This window comes from Arachis ipaensis, chromosome B9 (genome assembly GCF_059453495.1).
Source record: "Arachis ipaensis isolate K30076 ecotype BB chromosome B9, ASM5945349v1, whole genome shotgun sequence".
NCBI lineage: Eukaryota > Viridiplantae > Streptophyta > Magnoliopsida > Fabales > Fabaceae > Arachis > Arachis ipaensis.
The window spans coordinates 131,877,242-131,902,303 of NC_142444.1; the positions used below are offsets into that span (position 1 = coordinate 131,877,242).

Here is a 25,062-nt window from a genome sequence, read left to right on the forward strand (position 1 = left end):
AAAACCCTTTAGTGTTGCCTGAGTTGTTGTCTTCGTCACAGAAGGTAAGAATTCGTTGCGCTGCTTAGTAAGTCGATTGTCAGGTTCAATGGTTATGAAAGTATGAAAATTGTTTGTGAAAGGAATGTACGTGCATGTTGATAATGTTGAAAAAAAAAGTATGTGGGTTTTTCCTGTGAAACTGATCCAATGTTAGGGCAAAGAAAGTTTCTTGGCTGATTTCTGTTTCTTTTTTTGAAGAACATTGCTTTTTGAGTGTATAGTTAGTGCTTGTTTGAGCGTCATTATCTTGATAAAAAAATATATTTTTTCAATGAAAAAAGATTTTTTTTTATTTTTTAGCGTGTTTGTCAAATTTCTAGTAGTAAAAGTAAAAGCACTAGAAAAATAAAAAAAACATCTTTTTTGAGAAGTTGTAATTTACATCTTTTTTTAAAAGATCTTTTTTCCTTAAAAAAAGATGTTTTTCATATAATAAATAAACAAAAAGTACTTTTATATTGTTATACCCAAACATAATTGATAGATAAAAAGATTTTTTTACATGAGATACCCAAACATAAAATTACTTTTACTTTTTCATAAGATCTTTTAAAAAAAGATAACTCAAAAAAAGATCTTTTCTTAGAATCTCACCCAAACAAGCCCTTAGTCGATCATAGATTTTTGTTTTTTTTTTTCCAGATGATTGATGTGTTTGTGGTGCTAGTTTTCCACCATGGAGGTAGTTTTGTAAGAACAAGTAATGGTTCCCTTATTTATCAAAATGGAAAGGTAGAGAAATTTTCCAAAATGGACCTGGATTTTGTGAATTTTGGGGACTTGATCTCACTGTTTAAGGGCTTGGGGTACCAATCATACAAGGCAGTTTATTGGAATGATCCAATAAGTGCTGATGTTGAGTCGGGGTTGCACATTTTGACAGGAGATGTAGGGATTAATGCCATGCGAGAGAATAAAATGAAGAATGCAGAGACGAATGAGTTTTACCTATACTTTGACCACCCTGTTGATGAGCCTAAGATTGTGGAGGATGATGAAAACCAAATTAAGAGTCCTGTGTTAGAAGAGATTCAGAGTTCATCTTCAGATGATGGGTACGAGAGTACGGATGATGAGCCATACAAACCTCCACCACCCAGATTTGAAAGTGACAGTGACAAAGGTGATAATAGTGCTGATGACAAAGTAGGCAAGAGGAGGAGAGTAAGTAAGGGAAAGACAAAAATTGTGTCTCCAAATAATCCATCTGCAAAGAAGCCACCTGCAAAGAAGACAGGTAAAAGAGGTAATGCCAAATGCCCATCACTGAAACTGTGTGATGCACATTTGGAAAAATTTTATAAATCGGTTTAAGGATTTGCATATTTGGGAGGTGGTTTGGGACTGTGCTAAATGCACCACCATACTAGAATTCAAAGAACAGATGGAGAAGCTCAAAGGAATTAATCAGGGTCTGTGGAAATACCTATCAAAGTTTGAGCTAGCTACTTGCACTACCAAAAATACGGGAGTTACCAATGGGAAGGTACCCACGAACGACAAACAGTGGCAAAGTTCAATAACCATGGTAACCAATTGCAACGTATTATATCTCTGTGGCCAAATTTTGCGGAGTTTTCCGACGTTCTCGTTTGTCCGTGGCCAATTTGAGATGGATTTTCTCATTTGCCACAGACCCAGTGATCACCGTGACAAAATGGAACGATGTCCACTTCCAATTCCGCGCTTAATTTGGTCATTCCCTCCAACCCTTTCAAAATATTTTTATGCAGTTCATCTTTTTCTTAAATTTAAACCGTAATTAACCTCAGATAAATATTAGGGTGCAGATTTTTTTCAAGAATCCTAATAGTTGGTTTCTTCTCCCTCCTTCCAAGTGATGCCACTGAGAATTTCTAAGGTATGTTAATTATTTAATTTTAGATGCGGTTCATGATTTATAATTTTCACCCATTCTGCCAAAGTGGTTAATTTTCGCTTCTTGATTAAATAGTAATTTCTCAGTGTGGTTATGTTGTTCATTAGCGGTATAAAAATTAGATGCGGATCATGATTTGCAATTTCACTCTTTCTTTCATTTTTACCATGCATATTTTTCCTGTCGATGTTCTTTCTGGCCAAATGCAATTTATTCTTTCCTATTTATTTATGGTGGTTATGTTTGTATTTATTACCCTTTTATTCTTTATTATTTATTTATGCTGGAATTAAATTTTGATTCTATTTGACATGCATACTTGATGGATTTTTTTCATTATAAATTATTAAAAATATTTATTTTCACCGAACCCACTTTTGATCTTTATTTACAGGAATGCACTTTTTTTTTTAATTAGAGCAAGTTCGTCGTACCCCCGGCGAACTCCATATAAATTATGGAGTTCGCCATACCCCCCGGTGAACTCTATATATATTATAGAGTTCGTCGTAACCCCCGACGAACTCTATAATATATATAGAGTTCGCTGCACCCCTAGCAAAATCTATACAAATTTTCCCCCATAAATGGCCCTAACACAACGAGGCTGAGCACCCAACTTTGTTCTCGACAATCATTTTTGTAAACCCCGCTAAAATTAGTGAATAATTAGTCAATAAATTGAATTTTAATTAGAAAAATTAAAAATGTAAATCTAATATCAAAATAGGATAGAGCTATTCAAAACGAGAATTTTGACACCAATTTCGAAAAATTTGGCCCAAAATTGGCCGGATGGGCCGAACCAGTTAAACTGGGCCCAAATCGAGCCTGTAGGTCCAACCAGACCCATAACTTAAAATGGGCAGAAGCACCTCCTTTCCCATTCAGCTTATAAATACGCCGAAACAGCAAGGGGGAGAGGAGAGCTCCCTAATCCTCACTCCCACTTCCATCCGCCATAACTTCTCCATTCGAGCTCCGATCGCCGTACCGTTTGCAGCCACGCATCCAGCACGTCGAGCTCTACGTTTCTATCAGATCAATTTCACAGGTAAGCCACAATCTCATATCAGATTCTCTACCCCCTTTTGATTTGTGAAATTGAGCCCTGTAATGAGATTTTGCCAAATTTGGTGTTCTAGGTTTGATTTAGCTTGCAGAGCTTATCAGGTTTGAGTTACTTTGAGCGTGGATAAGTTGACGAAACCAAAATCCTATCTAAAATTATGAATTTGTGCATTAGAGATTGAGTTGGCTATATATATGTGTTATATATTTGTATTAGGTGGTGTGTTGTAATTGGAACTTGGAATTGTGGACATTTAGAGGCTAGGTGGAGGATCGGATTGGTGCTAAAGCCTTGGTATTTGTTTTGAGTTGTGTGGGCCGTGTATAGCATGAGTGGCTGCCTTGGATCAAGCAGATCAAACGTGGTGATCGGCCAAGGTATGGTTTAGGTTTCGCGCATTTAATATGTATGGCTCTGTGAAAACTTAGGCTAGAGAACTATATGATAAGTTGAAGTGGTTAAATGTGTTAAAATGATTAGACTTTATGATATTGATGGATAAATTGATGTTGGGCATGTGTTGAGGAATATGGTGAATTTATGATGTCTTCTTGGTGTTTGGTTATAGTTGAGCAATTGACAATATGAGTTGAATGTATATATATATATATATATATATATATATATATATATATATATATATATATATTACTTGTATAATAGGCGTGGCTCATTAAGCCAGGTGTCGCTCTCACGTTAATTTGGAATAAAATAATGAAAAAGTAGTAACCTAAAGGTAAAGCTTATTCTTTCTGTCTCTGCGCTGCTCCTTCTCTCTCGCTTCTAAGTTTCTCACTCTTTCTCTCTCTCCTCCTTCCTTCATCGTGTCAGTGTCTCAATCTCTCTATGGATCTCCTTCTTCCTAGTAAAAACCAACAAAACCGTCTGCTTCAAAACCATCACCGACGGATGATCTGTGGATTACATCCGTCTCTCGGTTATCTACTCTCTCTTTCTGGAGATTGCTACTTAGATTCTCTCCCACTCTTAATCCCAAACCCTACCTCTTCACCTCCATTTTGCATCTTCAGGTTTGTACGTCTCTTCAATCTTCGCCAATTTCTCCTGTCATTGTTCCGAAATCACCAATCCCTATGATCCCCACCTAAAACACTAACCCTAGCAGCTGGAATTCGTTGTCTGAAAGCACAGAGGAGGAGAACGTGGTGGAGGCAGCAGACCTCTCCAAAATCCCCAACCCACAGAGACATAACATGCGAGATGGACTATAATGGGGCGGAGGACGGCTCGAGACTTCTCCTTCTGAGGCAGTGACTCTCCCTCCCAAACGCAGCAGCATTGGAATGATCACACCAAGAGGGCGATGAGGAGTCAAAGAGGCGAGATGGATTATAACGGGGTGGAGGAGGGCTCGACGGGAACGGAGTTCTTCCTCTGATGTGGTGAGTGTGACCTCTGGCCTATGTGTTCTCTCTCTCCGTGGCCGACTTCCTCTTAAGGGTTTTTTGAGTTGGTTCACCTCTCTTTCTTCTCTGATTCTCCATTCCATTCCATTCCATTCCTCCTTTTCCATTCTCACTCTCAGGCACACAACACATCCAAACCCCAAACCCAACCCGCAAAATTCTAGGGTTTGTGTTTGTGGTTCCATAATGTCTCAGAACGGGAAGCTCATGCCCAATCTCGACCAGCACAGCACCAAGCTCCTCAACCTCACTGTTCTTCAGTGCATCGACCCCTTCGTCAAGGAAATCCTCATCACCGCTGCACACGTCACCTTCTACGAGTTCAACATTGACCTCTCCCAATGGGTTCGTTCCGTTATAATCTCCTTCCTTTCATCGATGCCATTCTCCATCTTTCTCTCTAACGCTTTCTCTCTCTTCTTTCTGCGATTACCATTTGTAGAGCTGCAAGGACGTCGAGGGATCCCTCTTCGTTGTCAAAAGGTCTACTTTTTGTTCCTTTCCCTTCATCATATCGCAACAATTCATGAATTCCATGATCCGATTGCTTTTTGTTTGATTTTTTCAGGAACACGCAACCGCGATTTCAGTTTATTGTGATGAACCGTCGCAATATTGGTTAGTTAGTCTTTCTGCTTTTGTTTTTTTGTCGTCAACAAACTTCTTTTAATTATTTTATAGAAAGAATTTCGCCTTTTTTTTCCTTTTTGAGGCAATCGGGCATGGTTTGGTGCGATGGTTGTTGGAAATTTAGTATTGCGAGTATCATTTCTCATTTTCTCATTTTGGGTTCTTGTCGGTAACGCAATTAAGATTTTTTTTCATATGCTTCCTGGTCCGAGGTAGAGCACGATTTTAGTTATTAGTTGTGATCTTGCCCCTAATATTGTAGGATTTGGGCTTAGGTATTGGCTATTGGAATTCCACCATAGTTGTTATGTTGCACTCAATATTGTGAGTACAGTGAAATTAGTAATTATGCAAGCTGTAAATATAAGCGTTGTAGACATTATTTTGTGGGTGAGGTATATACTTTGCTGCTATGTACATGGTGGTTGAGAACTTCCAAATATCCCTATATTTAGCCCTGGTCTGTCTGCATAAGCAGAAAATTTGGTGGATAATCTTTTGGGGGATTTCGAGTATGAAGTTCAAGTTCCTTATCTATTATATAGAAATGCTGCTCAAGAAGTGAATGGCATCTGGTTCTATAATGCACGTGAATGTGAAGAGGTTGCAAATCTTTTTAACAGGTAATGAAACATGGAAATGCCGAGTTACACATAGATAGTTTGCAATTTTTTTAATTATTATAATCGATATTGTGACTTATGCCTTAGTCTTACAGCAAAATTTTTCTCCAATTTGTATTATTTTCATGCAATTGTGTTATTCACCTAAAATTGGCTGGTTTTCAGGATCCTTAATGCATATGCTAAGGTGCCTCCAAAGTCAAAGGTGTCTTTTACAAAGAGGTAATAATACTACTATGTTTCTATCTAGCGCCACTACCTTATCCTGTTCCCATGGATTATAGGGATCGTTTTACCTATTATGTCTTTTTTCTTCTGGTTCAAATGGTGTTCTACTCTTCTATTACATCATATGAAGGAAAGAGTGAGAAAGTTGACAGAAAAGATAAAAGTGAGCTGATTTTGAAGGTTGAGACTTGTCTGTATTGAGTTGAATAAGTTTCACATCAGGCCCATGTGTTAATAGTAGCACTTAGAAGTGCAACTTCTTACAACTTTGTATAAATTACCAACTGAGAAGCTGTTGACAGCTGTCTATAACTAACTACAAATAACAGACCAGGTTAACTTACCCTGACAGTTAACTTCTAAAACAAAACACATAAACTAAGATGGAAAGACCCCTATGTACTATTGGTTTACATTTTTTATTTTATCTTGGGTGAGCTTAACTTGCATGCAAGGTCTAATGACTAGGCCATGTTATGACATGGTTATCTTAATTTTTTTGGTTGGGAGAGGTGATAAGATCATTTGTCTGTTTGATTCCATTCTTTAATCAATTGTTTTCAACATGTATAAATTGAGATGTTAATTTGAGATGTTAATGGTTTTAAAATTATCCACTCATGCCTATCCGGTAAATGTAGGTTTTCTCATTTTTAGATCCTCCCAATCTATGCAAAGCTGTGCCAGTGTTTGTACGCAGTGGAGCCCCCGATGAGCATAATCACGGGTACTCCATTTAGATTTCTTGCATGATTTTATAAGTAAGGATATATTGTGTGTTAGAAATTTCTTTATGTATCCCTTACAACTATTATCCACATGGAAAATTTTAAAATTGGGTCTTATCTTCTGCCTGCTTATATTATGTCTTAGTTAATGTAAAAAGCCATTTCTCCAGTAATAAAGGGGTTAGTTTCTTTTGTTTCTTCCTCTACTATTCTAACTTTTAAGGCCTTAATTGTTTTTCATCTGAATCTAGCTATTTGTGTCTCATATTCGAAGCCAATGATTGGTAACTTGATTGGCATGGAAGATCAATATTGTTTGAGTTTTGTAGAAAGAAAAAGTTTTGTCTTGCCAATCCATGAATATATCATGGAAGTAGGTATGTGAGGGTTTTGGGTTCATTTAATTTAAGTTTATTTTGGAATCTGTTATTGCTGTTTGTTCTTTTATTTCTGAGCATGATGTTCGTATGGTTTTGTTAATTTTTGTTGTTGGCCGCAGATGGTGAGAAAAAAAATTGATGTCATGACAGATCTGTATCATTATGTTGTGTATAATTCACCTTACCTTTGGTTTTCTTAAGGATTTTTTGTTAAAAAATAAAAATATATTGCTGCTTGGGTTAAAAAAAAGGGAAGTTTAATTGTTTTGAATTCTGAGCTGATTTGATAAGAAATTTTGGATTAAATTTACTATTATATTTTTCAATGTGTGTTTTTACATAACTTCTCTGGAACTTATATTTTCAATAAATTATTGATAGAGATTTAGTAGCTCTTATTTTTTTGGAGACTATCTCGTGTATAATTGACTTTAGCCTTGGTTTCCTTAAGGATTATTTCTTAAAAATAAAAATATATTGCTGCTTGGGTTTAAAAAAGAAAGTTTAATTTTTTTTAGTCTGAACTCATTTGATGACATATTTTGGATTAATTTTACTGTTTTCTCATCTGTGAGATGTTAAGTTTTGGATTAACTTTAACTGTTTATGTGATATCTTCAGATCTGTATTATTGTCAAAACCTGAGAAAAAATAAATTGATGTCATGACAGATTTGTATCATTATCTTGTGTATAATTGACTTCGGCTTTGCTTTGCTTAAGGATTTTATCTTAAAAATAAAAATACCTTGCTGCTTGATTCGAAAAAAAAGTGGAGAATTATAATTTTTAAATGTGAGCTGACTTGATGAGCATCTTTGGATTAAGTTTACTGTTTTTTCATATGTGATGTGTTAAACATGTATTTTTTAGTTGGTGTCATTGTGCCTTTTTTTGTCTTATAGGTGCGTTACACTTTCTTCTAAATCTATATGAATTTCTTGTTGTTTTAGCTCTAATGCTTTTGACATATGGTTATGCTTATTGATCTCTTACTGTCTTTTTGAAGTTGATATTTCATTGATGGGTTATTGTCTTATTTATTTTAATTTTTCTAATAGTGGTTTTATATCCTTTAAATTTGAGAGTATTACTATTATATTTTTCAAAATGTGTTTTTGGCATGTTTTAAAATCTTGATTTAAATTTTGACATAACTTCTCTGGAACTTATATTTTCAATAGATTATTGACAGAGATTTAGTAGTTCTTATTTATTTGGAGACTATCTCGTGTATAATTGACCTTAGTCTTGGTTTCCTTAAGGATTTTTTTTCTTAAAAATAAAAAAAATATTGCTGCTTGGGTTATAAAAAAAAGTTTATTTTTTTAAAATTCTGAACTCATTTGATAAGATGTTTTGGATTAATTTTACTATTTTCTCATCTGTGAGGTGTTAAATTTTGGATTAAGATTAACTGTTTATGTGATATCTTTAGATCTGTATTATTGTCATAACTTGAAAAAAAATAAACTGATGTCATGACAGTTTTGTATCATTGTTTTTTATATAATTGACTTCAGCTTTGCTTTGCTTAAGAATTTTATCCTAAAAATAAAAATACCTTGCTGCTTGGTTTGAAAAAAAAAAGTAGAGAATTATAATTTTTAAATGTGAACTGACTTCATGAGCATCTTTGGATTACGTTTACTGTTTTTTCATATGAGATGTGTTAAGCGTGTATTTTTTGGTTGGTGTCATTGTGCCTTCTTTTGTCTTATAGGTGTGTTTTCACTTTCTTCTAAATCTATATGAATTTCCTGTTGTTTTAACTCCAATGCTTATGGCATATTGTTATGCTTATTGATCTCTTGCTGTAATTTTGAAGTTGGCATTTTATTGATGGGTTATTGTCTTTTTTATTTTAATTTTTCTAATAGTGGTTTTATATTGTTTAAATTTGAGAGTATTACTATTATATTTTTTAAAATGTGTTTTTGGCATGTTTTAAAATCTTGATTTAAATTTTTACATAACTTCTCTAGAACTTATATTTTCAATAAATTATTGACAGATATTTAGTAGTTCTTATTTTTTTGGAGACTATCTCGTGTATAATTGACTTTAGCCTTGGTTTCCTTAAGAATTTTTTTTTAAAAGAAAAATATATTATTGCTTGGGTTAAAAAAAAGCAAGTTTATTTTTTTTAAATTCTGAACTCATTTGATGTGATGTTTTGGATTAATTTTACTGTTTTCTCATCTGTGAGGTGTTAAATTTTGGATTAACTTCAACTGTTTATGTGATATCTTCAGATTTGTATTATTGTCATAACCTGAGAAAAAAATAAACTGATGTCATGAAAAAAATAAACTGACGTCATGACAGATTTGTATCATTCTCTTGTGTATAATTGACTTCAGCTTTGCTTTGCTTAAGGATTTTATCTTAAAAATATAAATACCTTGCTACTTGGTTTGAAAAAAAAAAGTGGAGAATTATAATTTTTAAATATGAACTGACTTGATGAGCATCTTTGGATTAAGTTTACCGTTTTTTCCATATGTGATGTGTTAAACGTGTAATTTTTGGTTGGTGTCATTGTGCCTTTTTTTGTCTTATAGGTGCATTTTCACTTTCTTCTAAATCTATATGAATTTCATGTTGTTTTAGCTCCAATGCTTTTGGCATATTGTTATGCTTATTGATCTCTTCCTGTAATTTTGAAGTTGGCATTTCATTGATGGGTTATTGTCTTATTTATTTTAATTTTTCTAATAGTGATTTTATATCGTTTAAATTTGAGAGTATTACTATTATATTTTTCAACATGTATTTTTGGCATGTTTTAAAATCTTAATTTAAATTTTTACATAACTTCTCTAGAACTTATATTTTCAATAAGTTATTAACAAATATTTAGTAGTCCTTATTTTTTTGGAGACTATCTCGTATATAATTGACTTCAGGTTTGGTTTTCATAAGGATTTTTTTTTCTTAAAAATAAAAATATATTGCTGCTTGGGTTAAAAAAAAGTAAGTTTATTTTTTTTTTTTAAATTTTGAACTCATTTGATGAGATCTTTTGGATTAACTTTACTGTGAGGTGTTAAATTTTGGATTAACTTTAACTGTTTATGTGATGTCTTCAGATTTGTATTGTTATCATAACCTAAGAAAAAAATAAACTGATGTCATGATAAATCTGTATCATTATCTTTTGATATATGGTTATGCTTATTGATCTGTTGTGTTCTTAGGATTTTATTTGATGTGTTTTGAGTAAATACACATGAACTAACTATTTTTTGTTTTTTTCCCCTTTTATATTGGGGTCTGATCACGCTGGTCCCAGGGTGCCTCTCTTGCTCTCGCTCTGTAACAAGGTACTCTTTATCCTGTAATTTGGACTCACGTTGTGTGAAAAAAAATAATGGTGTCACATGATAAATTCTTTATCCTAAAGCTGAAGGTTATAATCGTGTTTTCTAGGATTTATTTGATTGTCTTTCAAGCAAATGTTAAGTTAGTATTATTTTTTATTGTGATCTGTTGGTATATGAAGGTGTTTAAAAGATCAATTGAGGATCCTTGCTGCATTATGATATGAGATTGCAGCACAGTTCTTCTGGACAAGGAAATGGGCTCAGAAAGTTTGCAACTTAAGTTAAATAATTTCTCTTTCTGCCTTTTTTTTTGTATAGAAATTATGTTTAATTTGTTCCTTTTTGTGGTTTTAATTTGTTATTTGAGATAATGCATATTTTAATATACATATTTATTATTTCCAAAATGTAAATAGTCTAAGGAAAACATGAACTCAACTTGCTTAATTAAGAGGCCTGCTTAAAGTAAAAGTATAATATGGGAGCTCACAAACTAGATACCTTATGCATCCATCCAAGGGACCATTTTTGGCAAACTAGACCCTTTTAAGTGTGGTTCAACTCTTTTGTACCTTTTTTTTTATTTTTCAATCATATCTTTTGAAGTCATTTTAATCATAGATAAAGCTGGTATGGAATCTTGCATCATATTTACCCTTTTATATTTGAAATTGATTAAGTCAAGAATCTAATTTCCTTTAACTTATGCTAAACATATTCCAAGAAAAATATGACAACACAGTTAAAGAATGCCCAAAAGCATTAGATATGAATCCAGTGTACATTAAAGCTTTAGTAAGAAGAGGAAAAGCTCATGAAAAGCTTGAACATTTTGAAGAAACCATTCCTGGTAAGTTCAAATCTTATATTAGGGGTTATTTTACTTTAAGCAAGACTTGAACTTTATTCTCTTTTGCACAGTAAGGGGGGTAAGTGTAGTTTCTCAAACTGGAAAGGTGCCACTGTTATGTGGTATTTGCCAACCTAGGGAAAGCCAGTATGAGTATCATTATGCATTCCTTATTTTTTGGATCTTAATGAAGAAGTACATGTTCTGCATACTGGTGCCATTCAGGTTTTTTTTTTCCTTTTCGCATCATTGAGTTCATTCATACCATAATTTTTTCACTTCACTAATTTTAGTTATTTTTTCAAATATCAATTGATAGATATGAAAAAGATCTTAAAAATTGATCCTTCAAATGATCAAGCTAGGAAGGCAATCAGACGAGTTGAGCCACTTGCTGCAGAAAAGCGGGAAATGATGAAGAGATGATTGGCAAGTTTCTGTTATCATCTTTATCTTGGATTTCAATTATAATTGCTATTGTATTATGTACTTTGCGTAGAATAGTGCATGGGCATTATATCCTTACATGACCTTGATTTTTCATGCATACATTTATAATTTGTTACCCAAATATGATGCTCTTTTCTTTATTTCTTCTTGCTGCTGCAAAATTACCATGAATGACGGAAAAACATCCTATCTTGGTTTCTATGTATTTATTGGCACATTCATCTAGCTTTTTCGTCCATCCGTAAGATTTATTTGCAATCTTGTGGTTGAAATTGGCTAAGTCCATATGTTTGTTTAGTCAGATGAAACTCTTTTTGAAATAAATTATTTTATCAAAGGAATTTATGGATGCCTTATTGTGATATTTCTAAGCATGGGATACTTAGGTGATAGAAAGATATACTATTATTTTATCAAAGAAATTTATTTATAATTTCTTCCTTCATTCTTCCGAAATCACCAATTCCTTGGGATGGATGCTGTTGGTGTAAATTCTTCTTTTGTATGCCTTCTGAAACTCCTTCCTTTCTTATTTTTGGTTTGCCTTAGTCACTAAACAAGAAGATGAAGAATATTTTGGAATTCAAAACTTAGTCCATGAAATTTCACTAAACAGTGAATTTCAATTTTGAATTAACATAGGCAATAATTTTACTTTAGTTGTTTCAATCTGAAATTTCTGGTATTATACTATCGGATAAATATTGAATTATTGAATGTTGCTTTGTTGTCGTTATTTTTCTAATAGTTTTTCAGCTATTTACAATTCAATAATTGAAAATGCTATGTAAATTGAGTCGGTTCACATTATCTCCTTAAGTTTCTCTAATTTCTGTGAGAAATATTTTATCCCACTTTATAGAGACGAATCTCAGGTTCTAGATTTGTTGAGTTGTATTTTTAAACGTTGTTTAGAAGTTTTGTTACTATTCTTTGTTTTATTTTCTGTCTTTTTCTCTCTTTTTTATGTTTTTATTTGCTTTGTTTTTTATTTTGGAGATACTCATCAAATTTTATTTGAGTTTCATTTGTGATATTAAATCACTTGTGGTATGAATTTTAGTTTCACTTTAATAGAAGACCAGAAATTTATTTTAGTTTCACAACCAAATTGAGTGTCAAATTCACATTTGTGCCTTTTTTTTCTCGGTTGAAAGTCAAAATTACCTGGGAATTATTTATGTACAAGTGTACACCAATTGATTTTTATTGGTAAACTATTTAAAATACTTTTTTTTTATTTTGTATCCCATCGTCTTAAATTATCAAGGATCTGTTTGCTAGGAAAAACGAGCTGCTTGATGAAGTTAATAGATATTTCTCTTTGCGTATGTTTACTTAAAATAGGTTTATATTTTCTGTTTAGCTATCGAGCTTATGTTGATATTTTTCTGAGAAGTTTGAGTCTTTGATTCTGTTCTCTTATTTTTTTTTAAAATAAAATTAGTAAAAAATATATATTCTTATTTGTTACTCTCTTTTGTTTATACGTTCATTCATTGATTGTATATCTTTTTTTTTTTTTGAGCACAATTTTTGAACTTTATTGATGGCCACTTTGTTTTTTGGTATTTCACTACATAGATAGATAATTATCTTGTGTGTATCTTCATTGGGAATATGATATATTTTCCATTGGAAATATAATTATATAGGAAGCCTAATCAAATAATGATGTCTATACTAAAAGGTGTCCTCATCTAAGTCTACCACTCCTAAATCTATGCATAGGTTTTCTTTTTATTTTTAGTTCTCGCTTTTCTCTAGGTGTTACCTCATGTTGTCTTTGTTATCTCTCTCTTCTCTCTCATCCTCTTCTCATCCCATCCTCTCTTCTCCTATTAACTTACAATTTATATAGAAGATAACTTAGGGTTAATATAGCTTACCATTTATACACCTTATTTGTGTATCAATTGTTGTTAGCTTAGGTCCTATATATAGGATTATTTAGTGGGGCCCGCAAATATCTTTCGATTGATATCTAAGGTCAATCAATATCAATATCTTTCAAATATCTATCTTGCTTCTTTTTTTCCCTCTCAAAATAAGGGTTCTATGGATTTCGAAATTCAAATTACTCAATTGATTTGTGTTTATAAATAAAGACAGAACCCATTGATCATGGCAGATTTTTCTCACATTCATGTTGCTGTTGTATGTGTTTCTTAGTTGCTGTTTGATTGACTGAAATTTGTTTTCTCTTTCATCCCTTTAATTGTATTTCAATATGACAACTGCCATGGATATGGTTAATAAGATTAATCCTGAGAAGGAAGCATGGAACCTCAAAGTTAGGGTGATTAGGCTTTGGACTGTTCCGACTTTCACTGGTCAGCTTCTCCCAAATTCCATGGAGATGATTTTGGTTGATGAATCTGTGAGTTATAGTGGTCTAAATCTACTAAAAATTTTTGGCTATTTGTTTTTTGTATTTAGATGTATTTCTCCTTGCCTTTTTTATATCGAGGTCTGAAATTTTGTTTCATTTAAATTTGATTTTTTGTTTATTCGATTTGTCATTTATCAGATTTTTAGTATAATTTATGTTGATTGGTAGGGGTGCAAGATACAAGCTACTGTTCGGAAGACTATGATTTACAGGTTCAAACAACTTCTCTCCGAGATGGTCGAGTATATGTAATGAAGCTCTTCTCTGTTGTGCCAAACCAAGGATCTTATAAGGCCACTAGGCATCAGTTTAAGTTGATTTTCCAATTCAGGACCACTGTCAGGGATGTTATCTGTGATTTTATTCCAAAATCTGCTCTTACAATCTCTCCATTCACTGAACTTTTGAAAACCAAAGAGGATTCTGATTTCTTAGTTGGTATGTTGTGCTATTTGCTCATACTTTTTTTTGTCTGGAATGATTGCAGTCTTGTTTCTTTCTGATTTGTAGAATGTTGCTTTGTTGTCATTATTTTCTAATAGTTTTTTTTAATATTTATTTCAGATGTTGTGGGTCTGTTGGTCTCTGTGTCAGAAGAGAAAGAATATGATAAAGATGGAAAGAAGATGAAGATGGCTATGATGGAACTTGCTGAAAATGAGTTAGCGTTCTTTAATTTCTACATCTTCCTCTTATTGGGATTCTTTTTTGTTTTCGGTGTGTTTGTATAGTCAAGTTTCTAATACTGTAGGTGATTTTGTTGGTTGTTTTCAGTCACAGGATTCAGTGTGCCTTATTTGGTGAATATGTTGATGAACTTAATCGATTTCTGTCTTCTGGGTATGCTGAACAGCCAGTTGTGGTTTTACAACTTGCCAAAGTTAAGGTTTTTAGAGGTTTGTATCATGTAAATTTCATTTCAGGTGTGTCAGTTATCCAAGTTCACTTGGTTTTACCACTATATTCCTGTAACCAATGTATCTATTTTTTTTTCAGGTAGAGTTAAACTTCAGAATGTTATGTTTGCATCAAAGCTTGGATTTAATCTTGACATCCCAGAGGTGGCAGCTTTTCAGAAAAGGTATATTTGTACATGTAGTTTTTGTTGTGTTTTTTGTTGTTGTTGCTGTCATTGTTTACTTATTTAAGTTGGTGCTGTATTTGTTAATAATTCTATTCCACATGGAGTTAGTGCATCCCAACCCATTGGCATTGTTGGATCTGGAAAAAATATCAGAATAGAAGAAGACTTTATGAAGCTCACACCTAGGTGTACTGTGAAGTCGCTTGATGATAACAACTGGGTTGGAACCACTTTAATTTCTTTTTATCATCTTTACTCTTGATAATTTGTGTTAAATTTTCTTTTTCTATTCGTTAGTAAAAACTGCTTTGTTTTGGAACGATATTAATCCTTTTGTCCTCTTTTGTACTTGAAAATACTATGCTGTTAGTATTTGTTTTAGTTTTTCAGTTTTAGTTTGCATTACAACTATCTTTGGTTATAATGTCTTAACATTTATAGACCTGGTCTTATATTTTTAGGCTGGAACTTTTGTTGTACTAGCGAAGATAGCTGAAATAGTTGAGGATAGTCCTTGGTGGTGCTCTGCTTGTGTGTGTGGCAGAGGTGTTCAAGTAGAATCTGGGATTTACTTTTGTCAATTTTGTAACATCCATGTTACAAATGTGACTCCTAGGTATAAATATTTTACAATGCTTCCTTTGTGTTTTGTTAAATAGTGAATTATTTCTGCGTAGTTGTTAACCTTAGGCCAGTATTTATGTGCATCTTAAAAAAATTCAGGTTTAAAGTGAAGGTGTTGGTTGAGGATTCCACTGGTATTTCTATTTTTGTCCTCTTTGATTGTGAGGCAAGTTACCTACTGAATAAGACTTGTGCCCAGCTGTTTGAACAACATCTTAAGGATATTGATGTAAGTTAATCGAATGCTATATTCTTTTTATGTGCTGAGTTTATTGTTAAAGAGTTTTCTTATCCTTCGGTTTCTACCGATTCATTTTTTCTGTTGTGTCTGTTTTATATTGTTCGTAGGTTGTGTTTGGCACACAGTCTCCTATATTCCAAGAAATTGTTGGAAAAACTATGCTGTTCAAGGTTCTTAGTAGGCCTGTTGGGATGGAGAAATTCAAAGGGACCTATCCAGTGAGGCGTGTTTGTGATGATGCTGCAATAGTTGGAATGTTTGAGCTCTCTGGTTCAGATTTGAGTCCTGAAAATGTATAAAACGGAATTCGCACCTATTGTTTCATTTTAATAAATTCTTTCTTAAATTTTTCATTTTTTGGTTGTTCCACCTTTATTCATGTCTTATATCGGATGTGCTTTGTATTATCCAAGGTTGGGTTTATACCAAAAGGAGAAGGATCATTTGGGAAACCCTCTAAGGTTACCAAATCACCGAATTTAGGATTGACTCCTTCCAGCTGCTCTAAGCTCTTTGCTGGTTTGCCTCAATGTATCCAAAAGGAATCAAGTGTTGTTGACTTGGGAGACGATGAAGATGCTAAGGTTCTATGCTTCGAGTTTCTTCTATTATTTTTTCTGTATTACTTTTCACCCTTTTTTTAATTGTGTTTAAATTAAACCTAATATGTTGTGTCATTTAATAGTGTCCTCTCCTCAAGAGAAAGTCTGCTGATGCTGTGGTGGATAAGTTAAATGAAGTGGATAGTTCTGAAAATTCATGTGATAAAGTTGATGAAAGTGAAGAGGTGAGTAGTGTTGCCATTTTTTTTGACAGGGCGCTTAATTTTATGATCAAGTTCGTTTGACTAGAAGTCATTAATTATCCCTCTAATTAGGTTTTTTCATGCAATTCTTTACACTAGGAGTATGTGGTTGGCGTTAATCGAGGCTCTGTTGATGCTGAGAAAGATGTGAAGCCTTCGTTGAAGAGGTTGAGAAGATCTTTGAGGCTGCAATTTGATGAAGCTAATGAGTCTTGTGGCTCTGGGAATGACGGCTCCTCTGGACATAGGGTTAATTGAGGTGGCTGCCCATGGCAGTTAACTAGAGCTACTGATTAGGACTAATCTAGGGCATTAGGTAATTTGGTTGTGTCCATGTAATAGCATTTGATGCATTAGATTGTAGTGGATGAGAATATTGTGTGTTTTCATGTTTTATATAATTTGTTTGGGTTGTTTTTTGGGCATCTTTCTCATGTAATAGATTAAGTGCTAGGGTGTGGACACAATATCATTAGCCACTAGGCAAATTAGCTATTTAGCCCTTTATTTTTGTACTTATTTCTTTGAAATTCAATATAATGCAGTAGCTCTTTTATGATATAGAAATCTCTCCTTCCACAATTTAGTTTATTCCTTAACTTATGTGGTTTTGCCAAGTGAATGTATGGTATTTAGATGACTGAATATTCATGTGTTGTTGAATTGATTTGTACTTTCTTATCTGTGTTATTATACCCCACTTGAATTTTAGTTGGATATGTTTAACATTTAGTTATTTATTGTTTGTAATCTAAAATTGATGAGTGAGTTGTTTCTCTTGGAATCGGTAATGTATTTAGGAGTTGGTTGTGTGTGTGTGTGTTTTTTTTGTTAGTGGTATTTTTATTTTAAAAATTTTTTATGTCTTGCAGGTCACATTCTTAACTTTATTAGAAAACAAGACATTTATTTTAATTTCATTTATGATGCTAAGTTAGTTTCTAATCTTTGAATTATTGATGTTGTATTTCTTATTGGGGATTTAATTCAGTAAATTAATAATGTTGATGCTCTGCCTTTTTTTTCACCATGTTCTCTAGACTGGAACTCTTTATCTCTTATATTTCTACCTGTTAAATGATATATCTTTATTCATTTAATGTAAAAAAACTGTTGTGATTAAAAGTGGAAAATTCTATAAAATTCTCTCTGGTGTGATATCAATTGATGGTTTCCGTAATTTGTATCTTAAAGATACGTCATGTGTATTGTTACTACTCTTTAATTTGTTCTCTTTCTGTATCTTTGATTTTTTGGGTTTGATATTCTATTCTTTTTTTTTTCTCTGTATATTCAGATATTGATTTCTTTATTATTCTATTGTCAGAATGAAGAATTTCACTTGGATGCATCCGATTTTTTGTACAAATTGATAGGGAAAAATTGGTATTCATGGTTGATCCCCAGCCCGTTGAGAGTGACACAATATGCCCTGCGTATAATGTTTTTAAAGTTTCTACATATGAGTTTATGTTAAAGTTGATTGAACGAGTTGAGAATCGTGTTTTGAATGCGGTTAGTTTAGTTTTCTCTATTGACTTCCAAGATATTTTTTAATAAGTGTTTGCTCACTTTTTTAGTATTATGCGTAACAATGATATTGTCTTCTCTATCAAAACATGTATAATTAGTGTGCTATTGTTTCGGCTTCAAATGTGGCTTCTATTGAAGACCCTGTTTCACATATTTCTGGTTCAGTATTACCTACGGTAAGTTTTCATCTCTACGTTATATTTCCGACCATTATTCTTTGATATCGCATTTTTTGTAGAACTGGTTCTTTATTGCTTAAGTGTTTCTTCTTTTATTAAATTTCAGTAAATTTAACAGATTTCATTTTTGTCACAAATCTGTTCGTGTGGTGAATGAAATTGTTTGCAACAAGAGATTGGCATCCCCATACCGTGATGTACCAAGATCTACAAAGCAAAAACTTGAAGATGCCTTTTCTAGGAGTATAGATGAAACTTGGAATGATAATAAGAAGGCATCATCATCTATGAATATTTAGGATCAGATTCAACTGTTGCTAATGTGATTTGCCTAGAATGTTCAGTTACAATGTGTGATTTAGTTTCTTTGTGTTAAAGATATGGTGTTGTAGTTTTCTTGAATTGGGTTGTTGTAAGTTGGCTAGACTTAGATATTCTGTTAACATTTTACTTGTTGAACTTCTAAATTCAGATGTTTTCTTTTAGTTGAGTAACCTACAATTTCAGTTGTAACTTTATTAGTACAGAGTGGAGTTTATGTTCTAACTAAGAATTTTTAGTATATGACTTGCGGAATTGATGCATGCATTTCTAACAGGTGGTTTGGGAGAAGCATTTCTCCTAAAGAATTAAGGTAAATATTTTGTCCTTTTCCTTTGGTCTTATATCAACTATATCTGATCATTTGTAATTTATTAGGGTTTTTTGGATATTTTTCCTGTATATATGAATTAACTATTCTTTTTTCCTTTTTATATCGGTATCCGAGTACACTGATTTCAAAGTGTTGTTTGTGGTGGAGTTACTGGAATTGATGGAGTTGGTTGTGTTAGGAGAATTACTTGAATTTGAGAACTGAGGTGAATAAATTAGTGACTTACGTATGTGTATGAAATTTCCTTTAATTATATTGGTTTTGGTTCTTATTTATGTTAATCTTCTTAATTGTGTTGTTTATATTTTTAAGTTGTATTTGTTGTTGCATAATTTATAAAGTTGAACAAGATACAACGTTCTGTGAGACAGGATTTCTATAGCCAATTCTAATATGTGCTCATCAAAATTAATGTTTTGAAAAGCAATGATACTTATGCAAACAATGAAGAGTTAGAAAATATACTTATGTATTGAGTGGTAATAGAGTAAATAAATCTGTTACGTTTAGTTAAGAATTGAATAACAAAAGTACTTTTTATTAACATAAAAAGTGACAATCCAAGAACACTGAAAAAACAAATCCAAAAGAAAGAACAGAAATTTTAACCCATGCGTTGTACGGGTCTTCTGCTAGTATATATATATATATATATATATATATATATATGCTAGTATAATGATGGTGGATGGAGGATTTATGATCATGGCAATATAATGATATGGTTGAGGTTGAGTGGTGTTTATTTGAATTTGTTGGTATTGATATAATGAATAATGATGTGATGATGGTTGGAGAGTTTATGATGATGACAATATGTGTATGTAGAATAATATGTTAGTTCGTGATTAAAGCTTGTAAAGTTGGATTGAAATGAGATGTTAATGAGCTAAGGAAATGATAGGATTGCAAGGATTGTTGTGCTATTGTTGAGGGTAAATATATTGATGGTTATGAATGAATTTTGAAAAGAAAATGAGGTTTGAAGTTTTTGAAAAACTTGGTTTTTGACAGAACTTCAGCGGTTCATAACTGGAGCCTCAAATTTTGCTTGGAAGTGGAATTTGTTTCAACTCAAAGATGGTTTTGCAAGCTTTTGAATAGTATAAATTTTGTGAAAAACAGAATTTTGTAGCAAAAGTTATGAACGTCGGAAGTTTAGGTGTGAATTATGTATTATGCAGGTGCATATAACAGCTTTCTGGGTAAACTGTGTTTTTTTTTAACAACGTACGCCCACGCGTACGCGTGGCATCGAATTTTAAACTGCGCATGCACGAGTAGCCCATGCGTGTGCGTGATGAGCCAACATGCATGACCACGCGTACGCATGACCCACGCGTACGCGTGACATGATGTTCTCACTACGCGTACGCATGGTAAGGGAATGTGCGGGCGTGCTACCTTTTTATACTCCCACTCGTACGCGTGGCCCCTGTTTCCTACAAAACTGGATTTTTGTGTTTTAAACCAGATTTTAGACTTCTAAACCTCTATTTTCATCCTTTTATCCATAAAGTATAATACTAAGTCTAGTAGCTAGTTGAAGCTAGGAAAATAAGGTAACTTGGGGATAAAGAAAGAGGTAAACATGATGAGTTATAAGAAAGAGATGTGGATGTTAAATGAAGTTATGAAGCCATGGTTTTGATGTTATATAATAATTTTGAATATTAAACGGCTTATGAAATGATGATATCTGAGATAGGAGTTTCCCTGGGTAATAGAACCGTGGCTTGCCACCACGTGTTCTAGGTCGAAACTCGATACTCTGTTGACCCTACATCGTAAGGGTGACCGGGCACGTATAAATTCCCGGAAATGGATATCCCTCATTGAGTGATATATAAATAAATGAATGATTAAATGATGAACGAATGAGAAATCTATGCATAGATTCATGGGGATGCGCAATGAGGGACAGTCTAAGGTTTTCGAACTTGTCAGGTTAGCTGGATAATTGACATATGAGTCTCATAAGCCATAGGACAGGCATACATCATGTGCATTTGTTTATTTTTTCTGCTATACATTACCTGGGATTGCCTAACTGAATATATATATCATGCTACCTGTTATATTTGCTACTTGCACTATCTGTTTCCTACTTGTGCGTGACATTGTTTGATTTCTTGTCTCTGCTGAATCAATGGTGATGGAGGAGCGGAGGAAGGGTGGATTTGTTTGATATTAATGTTAGGATTTAGAGTAGGCAGGTTTAGAACTTTTAGGTCACCTAACCCCTCTTATGGCTTCTGCTTAGAGTTTAAGTTTTATAATTGTATGCTGGAGTTCTAGGATTTCCTCTGGCATTCCTAGGACCTTATATATTATGTGCGTGGCACCTTTACCATGCTGAGAACCTCCGGTTCTCACCCCATACTGTGTTTTTATTTTCAAATGCAGGTCGAGAGGCTCCTTGCTAGGCGTCTGGATTCCTGAAGCGGAGTAGTCTTTGGGTTATTTTGAGTTTCAGTTTGTATATATATATGTACTTAGCTTTCTCTCTAAGAAACTTGATTATTATGTTCCTCATAGAGGTTAAAGGAGAGTTAGGGCCTTATTTCTGTATTTTGGGTATTTTGGGATACTTGTATATATATATATATATATATATATATATATATATATATATATATATTCTCCGGCCAGCCTTGGCTTCACAGGCTGAGCCAGGAGCTAGTTTCATTGTATTCTTGGCTCTCTTTTCACTATTTCATTTATTCATATCTGTAACCTTTAGGTTTCTTAGCATGCAAGTAATTCCGTTCTCTGAGTGATGCACTTTTTATTTTGTGATTTTGCTTTATCCGTTTTTCAAGGCTCCTAGTATATGATATTTTCCCCTATTATATGTATGTATTTACTGGTTAGAGGTCCGTAACATCACACTACCTCTGTTCTACGACTTAAGTGTAAAGCTCTGTGTAGTAAGGTGTTACAATTTTGGTTGTTGATCATTTTGTTTTTTTACAATGGCAAGAAATCCACTGTTATCCATTTATAACAATGGAGAAATGGTGTATGATGAGGATGATTCTATCATTTTTAGATCGAACCAACCAATATTTATCCATCTGACAGCAGAAATCAGTTGTTTATAGCTGTTAAAGAATCTGGTATTACTTTCCGTGGAGATGCAAGAGACAAAGAAGGTGAAGAAAATCTACTACAGATATCCAACCGAAATAGATGGTAAATTAATTTATAAAAGGTATGTCACAACTGTGTTGTCTCTACTGGTGGTATATTTATGTGAACACGCCTGTGATAAAAATGTTATGGTATTTTGAATCAGGTATCGTCTGCACGACGATGAGGACGTACGTCTTATACGATCTTGGCACAACTGCTGGGCAAATGTTCATCTGTTGGAGTTAGCTGTGTTCTTTGTCGATTTGGGTGGCCGAGGATTGTCTGCGGATACTGTCGATGATAGTCCGTTGAGTGGGCCTGTTAGACGAAATATTAGGCGAACAATGGTGGGTCTGAATATGGCTCTTGAAGGTAGTCAAGAAGGGTCTAATGTTGAAGTCGACAATGCTGAGGTGGATGACGGCCTTGAAAGTCACGAGGGTTCCGCTGTTAGGGATCTGATGATGGATCAGTATGAAGTTAACCCCGATGATGGAGACGATGCCAAAGAAGAACCATCCAAAATTCCTAACGATGGTGACGATGAAGAAGAGATGAACTATTATGGTGATAGACAAATTGCCCTGACATAGCCTGCTATTTTGCAACTGTATGACCGCCCGGACTACTTCTCTAGGTTGAATCTCGAGGCAATGATGTCCGATTGGTCCTTTACCTAGGGAGGCCCTAAAGATGATCCAAGGAATGAGTTCGAGGTTGGACAACATTTTCGGAACAAGGAAGAAGTCATGTTGGCTGTTAAGATGTACAACATCAGGAGGGCTGTGGAGTACAAAATAGTAAACAGTGACCGGTGGAGGTATAATGCACAGTGTATCCAATTTGGACCGAGTTGTAATTGGAGCATACACATATCATATCACCGTAAGATAGAAAAGTGGGAGGTGAGGAGATACATAGGTCCTCACAAATGCATGCAAACTTCGATGGGGCAAGACCATCGTTGGTTGGATTCGAAGGTGATTGCGCATCACAGCTCAGTTATATTAAACACATAATATAATATATAAACAAAGGACTATTGCAGAAAATAAAAAATAAATACCTCTCAACAAGCGGAAATCGACGAGTATCAAATCCATCCAGACGTAGCAGGGGAATACGGTGGTAGGCCTAAGACAATAGCAGGCTAACGCAACCACCTAGGTTGCGCGCACCATGCTCTGTGGCGCGGCACATCTGGCAGTACATCCAAGCCAATACAGCCGATCCCCACGACAACCTACCACATGCATCAAGGTCCTCCAGCAGGGGGAACCACCTGATGTGCACCCGAGAGTCAGATGCATCTCGGAATAGAATAGCCCCTATCAGCTGCATAATGTAGCCTCTTGTGTACCTCAGGAAGTGCACCTTAGTGGCGTCCTGCTCTAGCTCTCCGCAGACAGTGTTAAGGAACCACGTCAGCTTGACAATCCACTTCGTCTGTGACTGTCTGTCCTCCAGGCCAGGCACAACATCCAGTAACTGCTGACAAAAGTCCTCAATGGTCCGTCCTTGATGGTGCTGCTTCCAACTACCCATGCACCCACTCACATGATCACTGTCGATCATGAGTCCCAGCTGATACTCCACGTCCTGCAGTGTGATGGTCATCTCCCCGCATGCTAGATGAAAGGTGTGGGACTCAGGCCTCCACCTCTCTAACAACGCCAAAGCAAGTGGCCAATCATGCTCGAACTCAACCATATAGGCCACATACTCAAACTCGGCTCATCTGAGATATGGCCTAATCGCCTCCGGTGGCCTCGTCATCAAATTCTGCCTGGTGCGCAAGATTCGAGGCGCCTACCAAATGGAAAGGTAAAATTAAAAAAACAAAAAACAAAAAAATAGCGTCAACTCTAAATAGCACAAGTTCACTGTTCAATAATTAAAGAAAGACAAACGACAATGATATCATCATACCACTCGATCAACTCTGCCAGCAATGTGCTCGGCCTGATCTAATCTGTAGAGGGTCCCCTCGTATCCCAATAACTGTTGCTCCATCTAACCACAACCAATTTAAACAAAATAACATGTACTTATCAGCATTTGTTTCACATGAATGGGATTTGTAAACAAACGTATTTGATAAATACTAGTTATCTATCTCACTTTCACTAAAACCCTAGGCAACCCTAACCTATTAATCACTTAACCCTATATTCTAACTTAATTTTATTAAGATTTGACTAACAACTTAAACCAATTTTTCTTACTAAACTAACTAAGAAATAGACTAACAACTTATACTAATTCACATGTTAAAAACAATCAACAACTACGGAATAACATGAAATAAGTAAACAGTAACTCTAATTATAATTAGCATGCAACCACTATCTAAGAAATAATAGGTATCTCTAACTAATCTGAGAAAAATTACTCAAACTAACATATTAATTACTAACCTCAGACTGCTGATGCTGTGAATAACGAACTTCTTGAATGCCAGAATATAGAAAGTTCTAACAGAATAAAATGGGAGAAGGTTTAGAAAGAAAAGGACAAGGGACAATGGTCCCACTTTGTATTATAATGTGCCGAACTTTGCATAGAGTTCGCCGGTGGGTGCGGCGAACTCTATAATATATATAGAGTTCGTCGGGGTACGACGAACTCCATAATTTATATGGAGTTCGCCGGCGGTACGGCGAAGTTGCTCTAATTTAAAAAAAAATGTGCATTCCTATAAATAAAGATCAAAAGTGAGTTTAGTGAAAATAAATATTTTTAATAATTTATAATGGAAAAAAATCCCATACTTGAGAGTA

General features: G+C 34.1%; 3 protein-coding genes across 4 annotated transcripts; all 3 read left to right on the top strand.

The window, feature by feature from the left end:
• Window positions 1-4,497: 4,497 nt before the first annotated feature.
• Window positions 4,498-6,732, top strand: LOC107615875 (mRNA-decapping enzyme-like protein). Of its 2 annotated transcripts, XM_016317894.3 has the most exons (5): window positions 4,544-4,765; window positions 4,863-4,903; window positions 4,989-5,038; window positions 5,529-5,673; window positions 5,839-6,732. In XM_016317894.3, exons 1-5 carry the CDS (start codon window positions 4,607-4,609, stop codon window positions 5,897-5,899), a joined length of 456 nt encoding a protein of 151 aa, XP_016173380.2. In that variant the 5' UTR covers window positions 4,544-4,606; the 3' UTR covers window positions 5,900-6,732. The 2 variants fall into 2 exon arrangements, with proteins under 2 accessions (XP_088356449.1, XP_016173380.2); XM_088500323.1 differs by lacking the exon at window positions 5,529-5,673 and having other exon boundaries at window positions 4,498-4,765.
• A 7,132-nt stretch (window positions 6,733-13,864) lies between these two features.
• Window positions 13,865-16,274, top strand: LOC107615874 (replication protein A 70 kDa DNA-binding subunit B-like). Its single transcript, XM_021112005.2, has 10 exons — window positions 13,865-14,014; window positions 14,195-14,268; window positions 14,358-14,464; window positions 14,591-14,687; window positions 14,801-14,922; window positions 15,023-15,107; window positions 15,219-15,330; window positions 15,572-15,726; window positions 15,834-15,963; window positions 16,083-16,274. The coding sequence occupies exons 1-10, from the start codon at window positions 13,865-13,867 to the stop codon at window positions 16,272-16,274; spliced, it is 1,224 nt and encodes a 407-aa protein (XP_020967664.2).
• Window positions 16,275-16,367: 93 nt separating this feature from the next.
• On the top strand, window positions 16,368-17,038 carry LOC110267141 (uncharacterized). Its single transcript, XM_088498360.1, has 4 exons — window positions 16,368-16,559; window positions 16,661-16,762; window positions 16,814-16,816; window positions 16,880-17,038. Exons 1-4 carry the CDS (start codon window positions 16,368-16,370, stop codon window positions 17,036-17,038), a joined length of 456 nt encoding a protein of 151 aa, XP_088354486.1.
• The last annotated feature ends 8,024 nt before the right edge of the window (window positions 17,039-25,062 follow it).

What these genes read in the sequence shown, in the direction of transcription:
- LOC107615874 (XM_021112005.2), top strand. Translation starts at nt 13,865, where the DNA reads ATGACAACTGCCATGGATATGGTTAATAAGATTAATCCTGAGAAGGAA. An exon ending in CTTCTCTCCGAGATGGTCGA is followed by an intron (nt 14,269 to 14,357) that starts GTATATGTAATG and finishes TTTCCAATTCAG; the next exon opens with GACCACTGTCAGGGATGTTA. An exon ending in CAAAGTTAAGGTTTTTAGAG is followed by an intron (nt 14,923 to 15,022) that starts GTTTGTATCATG and finishes TTTTTTTTTCAG; the next exon opens with GTAGAGTTAAACTTCAGAAT.
- LOC107615875 (XM_016317894.3), top strand. Translation starts at nt 4,607, where the DNA reads ATGTCTCAGAACGGGAAGCTCATGCCCAATCTCGACCAGCACAGCACC. An exon ending in ACATTGACCTCTCCCAATGG is followed by an intron (nt 4,766 to 4,862) that starts GTTCGTTCCGTT and finishes TACCATTTGTAG; the next exon opens with AGCTGCAAGGACGTCGAGGG. An exon ending in GATGAACCGTCGCAATATTG is followed by an intron (nt 5,039 to 5,528) that starts GTTAGTTAGTCT and finishes CTGCATAAGCAG; the next exon opens with AAAATTTGGTGGATAATCTT.
- LOC110267141 (XM_088498360.1), top strand. Translation starts at nt 16,368, where the DNA reads ATGTGCTTTGTATTATCCAAGGTTGGGTTTATACCAAAAGGAGAAGGA. An exon ending in GAGACGATGAAGATGCTAAG is followed by an intron (nt 16,560 to 16,660) that starts GTTCTATGCTTC and finishes GTCATTTAATAG; the next exon opens with TGTCCTCTCCTCAAGAGAAA.